The sequence below is a fragment of the Eublepharis macularius genome, chromosome 17 (genome assembly GCF_028583425.1).
Source record: "Eublepharis macularius isolate TG4126 chromosome 17, MPM_Emac_v1.0, whole genome shotgun sequence".
NCBI classification, from domain to species: domain Eukaryota; kingdom Metazoa; phylum Chordata; class Lepidosauria; order Squamata; family Eublepharidae; genus Eublepharis; species Eublepharis macularius.
This window is the reverse complement of record NC_072806.1, coordinates 37,312,437-37,319,251: the sequence shown is the minus strand read 5'-3', so window position 1 is coordinate 37,319,251 and position 6,815 is coordinate 37,312,437. Positions and strand designations below refer to the sequence as shown.

Sequence of the window (6,815 nt, the reverse complement as noted above, 5' to 3'; positions counted from 1 at the left end):
CCCCGGGGTCGGGGGTGCCACCCTCCAGCCAGGAGGGACAGCCCTCCCACGGCCCCCCAACCCCTTACCTGGCTGGCGACATGGGGGGAAGCGAGGCCCAGCCCCGCGGAGGGCCTCCCCGTGCCGCCGAAGACCGGAGTGAGGACGCCCGGGACGGCCGTGGCGACCGGGAGGGCCGCGGCGAAGACGCCAGCCGCGGCGAGGAGGCTGGCTGCGGCGGTGGGGGAGACCGCGGCGAAGACGCTGGCCACGGCGAAGACGCTGGCCGCGGCAGCAGGAGAGGCCGCGGCCCGGGCCCCGGCGGAGAGCCCAGCCGCCGCAGCCCGACGGAGCCTCGAGCCGCGGCGGCCGGAGCCGCGGCGGCAGGCACAACCAGCCACACCTGAGCCGGCCCGGGGAGGGCCGGAGCGGGGGAGGGAGTCCGGGGGCAGGGAAACCCAGCGGGATTGGCCCCAGGGGAAGGAAGACAGGGGAGGAGGCAAACCAGGGCTGCTAGTTGGGACACGGAAGGGTGGGGGATGGCAGGATTGGTGGAGGTGGTGGGGAGGAAGCTATAAGAGGGCAGCTCCCAAGGACACCGGGGAGGAGGTGGCTGGAGCGACTGGGAAAGAGCCGAGAGAGAGGGCGAACGCACAAGCCAGAGCTCAGCAGGGAGAGACGGTGGAAGCCGGGTGCCTTAAACCCCCACCTCTCACCCATATCTGAGGCCGAGGGAGCCGCCCTCTACTGGACCGCGACGGCGGAAGGCGGGAGCGGCGCGGGGGCCGGAGCGGGCGCTCACAGGGACATAATAGAATGTAACCTCCTCTTACATTAACGATACAGAAATACAAAATTAGAAGATGGGTCACCCGTGAACAATAGGAATAATGTATTTTTAGTCATGTGGATAATTCTTTAAAGTTTGTTTTTTAAAACCCAAGGACTGAAGCCAAAGATTGAGCCATTGTGGTGTGTTTTCTCGTTGCAGAGTGGGATGAGCAGAAACGCATTTTCATTATTCTGATTGCAACAACCAGATCTTGATTTGGGCTTACCTCTATTAGCAGCAAGAATGATAACAAAACAATTAGGCAAAATTTTGAGGCCACCCTATACCTGGATGGAAGTCACCACACATCCGTAAAAGAGAGATGTTTTTCCAAAGGCTAGCCCGAAAACCACCCACCAAAGGTGTATCGCTTTTTCATTCAAACATCTGAACAGCATCGCGCAACAAAGAAATACAGAGGTTTGACCCATCCAACTTCACAAACTCAAAATCCATTCTCCAGCAGCAAAGATTTCCATTAAAAAATTCAGATCAGCTGTTAGTTTAATCACTCTTTGTTGGCTGGACTCCTTAGATAAGGAACGGGGTGGGGAACAGAAGTGTTTTCTAACTCTTCCAGTAAGAAAACATTGTGCCTGACGCTTTAATGCTTGTACATTGAATGGAGTCCAATAACTCCAGAGCAGGGATGAAATACCAGCCAGAAAATCATCTTCCTTCTTGACCAACTTCCAGCTCTCACCTTCTTGTCTTTTATTCATTTCTTTTCCAATTTGCTGATCAAAGACCCGGTTCAGGCCCTAGAAAACAAGGAGAGAGCATGAAAAGTTAAAAACCGAGTGAGCTCATTTTATGAGCGATGCCAATAAATCAGCCTCCAAGGCTTGGGAATGCAAATTAAAAGGAAGGCATAAAACAGCCCATCAAAGAAAATTCTGTGTCAGAAAGGACTCCGTAACTTACGTGATATTACTTAGTGAGGTCTAAGCCAGGTTTGGATATTTGTTTAAGGCGCTTACTGTGATCAGAAACGAGCAAAGTATCAAACTGAAGGACTGCGGGCTGGATCCTATGATTTCCCTTCAGCTAAGTTAGATCTTGTCACTCTCCTCCAATAAGTCTTCCTTCAATAGAGAAAGCCTTCCTCCATTGGAGAATGACTTCTTCTGGTGGAGAAAGGCCTCCTCTGATGAAGAAACACCTTTCTTTCCGAGAGGAAAACTTGGCGCAAGTTGATCATAGGATCCAACCCAATCCAGACTTTCCCACCATCTGAATGGAACTTTCCCGCCTTCTCCCGCCTACTGCAATCCATCTTCATGAAACGCTGCTCTCGGGGGACAGGGAACCTTGTGGAGTAACATGATGGAGGGGTGCAGTGGGAAAGGGGGGGAGGAGTTGGTGGACGTTTTCCTTAGCGGAAAACCTATTCTGGATCTAACCCCAACGTGAGTTGAGTTGCAGAAAAACCTCACTCCACACCCCAAATCAGATATATTCAACAGCCACAAAAAAGTGAAGTAAAATGTAGTAGAAATGTGCCACATTTAAAATTAAGCTTGGATCAAAACTGTGGAGTGGAGGTGCAGGGCGGCCTGAACAGACGGAGCAAGCATAAAAGCAGGGGCCACAGAGGTCATCTGTATAAGCTGCCGTTCTTCTTACAGTGCTTCTCTGGATGCTTCTTGTTCCACATCTAACTGTCGCCTTCTTCCCTGGGCATCTTCATCTGAAACGCAAACACAGATCAGCGAGGATCCTGAAGACCCAGCTTGCCATTTAGGTGTTGTGAGTTCTTCCCGCAGACACGGGCCCCAGATAATTAGAGGGGGGGATATAAGCAGGACACTGTGAAAGCTTTCGATTTACATGGAACTTTACATTCAACCTTGTAATGTTTTGCCATGTAAATATTTTTGTGTGTTTTATTTCTGGAAATTAAGGTGGGGTTTTTCAATGCATGTTTGCTAGGGTTTAAAATGCAGGCCTCTAAAGCAAGGAGGAGGAAGGCTGGACGGGAGCTGATTCTGCAGTTTAGCCAGAGTTGCTCTAAGGGAAATAGTTCCGTGTGTTGTATGAAGTGTTCTGGGGGGAAGTGAGGAGGAATGAAGTGCTATACTCTGAAGGAAGTCGGTGTGTTCTTTGACGGTGCATGAATATGTCTCAGTGGATGCCAAAATTTAAGGGATATTCTATGCTGTGTGAATGGGAATACCCCTCTTCTAAACAACAGTAGCCTCCTGCTTTAGGTGTGTGTGTGTGTTTGTGTGAGCGCTTGTATCAAAACCAAATCATTTTAAAAACTATATTGCCGTATTAATTGGGGGAACTTTGTTGTTAATTCAATGGATTTTAGTGAAGTAAACGCATCTACTGACTAAAGAATTGCAGCCCCAGTCGCGCTCCCCCGCCCTCATCTGGCTAAGGTGGGAGGTTGGCGAGACTGCTGCTTTACAGACCCCCTGATGAATCTTTGAAACACATCAGGATGTACAATTGTCAATAAAACTACCCTTTTACAGCACCTTGTTTTTCTTTCTCTTTTCTTCAATCCACCCCCCCCCCCCAGCCTAAGCCACAGTCTTACCGCATGAATGTCCTTCAACGTCATCAAGAAGGTTAGCTGTCGAGGCCGCAGTCCCCATCCTGCACTTGCCGTTAAGGAGAAAGGGGAGCTCCTGGTCTTGCCAAGTCTCAACCTGAAAGAGGCCCCCGCGTGACTGAGCTCCATGGCTGGTGTCCAGTGGCCACCAGGACATGGGGAAGGTCCTGCTGACCAGCTACCAAGAGCCTTTCCCTCAACACCCGCTACTGGGGATTCCCCACCTAGCCCAGACTTCCTCTCTCAGAGGCCCATTCCTCTGAAACGGCCTACCAGGGCGCCACAGCACTTGCTCTCACTTGTTGCATGCAGGAAGGTGTGCAAAAACTGCTTTTGTTCAGAGGGCATTTTGTAGATGGTGAACAGCTTGAGGCTGCGTTTTAACTGGTATATTGGTTTGGACTTGCTTGTATCTCTGCTGCTTTGTCTGTTTTGCTAGCCACCTTGAACTTGCAGAGATAAGGCGAGATATAAATAATGTAAATAAGTAACATTGTGCAACCACCCTGTGTCCCTGGGATTCCCTGCTTGCTGAGAATCTCTCTACATGAGAACACTCGAGTTTAGGGAGATGCAATGTTAGCCTGGAAGCGTAGTTTAAAAAGACAGAGCCAAAGGCTCTTATCAATTTCACCTCTCTTCAGAGCCTGCAAAGATCACTCCTCAGAGGGCTTGTTAATTTCCTCTTTGCCTCCCTGAAGGCTCTGTCAATTTCACCTCCCCTTCAGGGAGGCGAAGAGGAAATTAACAAACCCTCTGAGGAAAGATCTTTGCCTGCTCTTCAGAAAGGTGAAACTGACAGAGCCTTTGGCTCTTTCTTTTTAAACTATGCTTCCAGGCTAACATTGCATCTCTCTACACTTAAGTGTTCTCGCGTAAGTAGTCTCGTGTAGAGAGACTCTGAGACAGGTGCATCTCCCCTTCACAGTTTCAGCACCTATTGAAGCTAAGGAGAGTCAAACCCCACAACTTTTTTGTGGTATATACCAGTGCAAGCGTGGTGCCCCTTGAGATTTACAGTCTCTGAAACTGGGAAATATGTTTGGCTTTCTTTGTGGCCCTGAGGTTAGTTACCCGCCGCTAAGATCCAGACTGAAACAAGCAAAACATCCCTGAAGGACATCATTGTTTGACTAAGCAGATCTGGAGGAGGACGTGCTCCCAAGATGGAAGCTGCATGCATTAGAAAGATTCTAATATTCACTACAAAGAGAGAGTTTAAAAAACCCTCCCTCCTCAAAAATGTCCTGGAGAGGGCTTAGCATCAATGGAATGTTGGGAGCAGTCGTGAAGCAATGAAAAGGTGAGAGAGGGGTGAAAAGGTGTGTGTGTGTGTGTTAGACTTTATTAAATCCCGCAGGGGACATCTGAGCTGGAGGTGCTGGTGTTTCTCAGTCATTTATCCCCACTCCCTCATAAATGCTTTGCAATTACACAGCTAATTACTTTTATTATTAATAACCAGTTTGGTGTGGTTAAGAGTGGCAGGACTCTAATTTGGAGAACCAGGTTTGATTCTCCACTCGAAGAATGGTTTAAGTGATGGGGCAAGGGATTTTTTTTTGTTGTTGACTGTGCATATGTATGTCCTGTTACGCCAATAAAGCTATTCGGTTCTCCTCCACTTGAAGCCAGCTGGGTGACCCTGGATCAGTCACAGCTTCTTGGAGCTCTCTCAGCCCCACCCACCTCACAGGGTGATTTTTGTGGGAAAATAACACACTTTATAAACCGCTTTCGGTAGGCGTTAATTTATCCTGAAGGGCAGTATATAAATCAAATGTTGTTGCTGTTGTTGTTGTTGTTATAAACTGACAGAAAGTATGTTATCAACATCATTAAACAACTATTATCATTTGAACCTGTGTTGTCAACAGGATGCTTCAACCATCGGGCATAAAAACCAGCCCCGCTTGTTGCAAGGCAACACAGAGTGCCTTGGGAAGGGAAGAGGGAGCCCCGAGTTCACTCCCTGGTCAGCTGTGGAACTTGTGGCGCTCGCGGGCAGGACACAGAAGGCAAAGAAATGTCTTAAAGAAAAGTACGGTGATTTTACCCCTGAGGCTAGGGCATCACTCCACTAGTGGCTGCGCTTCTGTCCCCTCCTCGTTTGCAGGTACTTAATACCTGGGGACTTGGCGTGAGGCATGGGCCTTTGGGTATGGGCTGAAGGGCTCACAGCCCTTGGCTCACAGCCTGTGGTCTTGAGCAAGCTGTGGTCATGAGCCAGACCAAAGACCAGTCCTGGAGTTTGGGTAGTACATTTTGTCTTCTCTAGTCACTTAAATTTAAATATTTCTGGGGTTTTAGGGAAGCCAATTTCAGTCCCCAGGGATGAGAAGAGCAGCATAAAAATACCTTAATGAATAACTGACCAGTGCAGGAAGTCAGCTGTGTAGACCGTAAAACATGGTTGCTCTTGTGGCCCGCCAAGCACACCCGAGCGCGGACAGAGGATCCTTGCATACCTGGGATGTCCTAGGAATGGTGCTCTTGTCTGGATAAGATCTCCATGCTGAAGACCAAGTGGAGGAAGATGTTACACAGTCCTAAAAGGGTAAATAGGCCACATGTGGAAGGATACACCTGATGTTTCAGCAACTGTTTTCTTTTTGACTTCCTCATCTTGGTCTTCTCTGAGAAAGCCCTGGCAAGTTCAAAAAGCTTTTTGCGTGTAGCTGGAAGAAAACCAAACAGTTTTATGAAAAAAGGGTCCCAATATAATTTTTTGTGACCCACAAGATGAGGTGGGGAAAGCCTAACTCAACATGGCCTCCATATGCAACCCCATAAGATCCAAATAATCTGTTCTGTGGTAAACCTACTTTGCTTTGTGGGGAAGAGTCTGAATACGGCTATTTAAAAGCATTATGCGCTAGAGTTGTCAGCCCCCTCCCCAATGCTTGAGCCACTTCTCTGGGTATCAAAAGGCGAAACTGGTGGTCCTTATCCTAGTGTATGCTGATCCTAGCACATTCGCACACACATGAACACAAAGTCGCCTGCAATGCACAGCCTGCTACTTTATACCCTGCAGCTCAGTTTGCAGCTCAGTTTGAACTATGATACAAACACAGAGCTGGAAGGATAATAGAGCTGCAAGATAACATAGAACTGCAAGGGTGATCTAGTCCCAGACCCTGCACAATGCAGGACATTCACAGTCACCTGCCCTCCTCCTCCTCACCCCATAGTGTCTGCTGCTCTATGCCCAGAGGAAGGCAAAAAACCTCCAGGAGCCCCAGCCAATCCGGCCTGGAGGGAAATGCCTTCCTGACCCCAAAGTGGCAACTAGCATTACCCTGGGCATGGGAGAAAGGGCCATGAGAGCCTGGCACCAGCTCATCCCTTCAGGCCCTCCCTCTCCCCATCTGCATACATTCACATTAAAGCCACAGAATCATCACTGTTGTCAGGTGGCCACCTAGCCTCTTCTTCTAT

The 6,815-nt window shown here is 49.0% G+C and overlaps 1 protein-coding gene across 3 annotated transcripts in view; it reads right to left on the bottom strand.

Annotated features, from left to right (window-relative positions):
- Positions 1-360: 360 nt before the first annotated feature.
- Positions 361-6,815, bottom strand: part of CUEDC1 (CUE domain containing 1) — an 87,214-nt gene continuing 80,759 nt past the window's right edge. For 2 of the 3 annotated variants that reach the window (XM_055001683.1, XM_055001682.1), the window contains exons 9-12: positions 5,959-6,052; positions 3,360-3,418; positions 2,438-2,501; positions 361-1,572 (exon numbers count right to left, since the gene is read on the bottom strand). In XM_055001683.1, coding sequence (XP_054857658.1) covers positions 1,566-1,572; positions 2,438-2,501; positions 3,360-3,418; positions 5,959-6,052 — 224 coding nt within the window. In that variant the 3' untranslated portion in view covers positions 361-1,565. The remainder of the gene's footprint in view (positions 1,573-2,437; positions 2,502-3,359; positions 3,419-5,958; positions 6,053-6,815) is intronic. The other variant, XM_055001684.1, reaches the window with a different exon arrangement.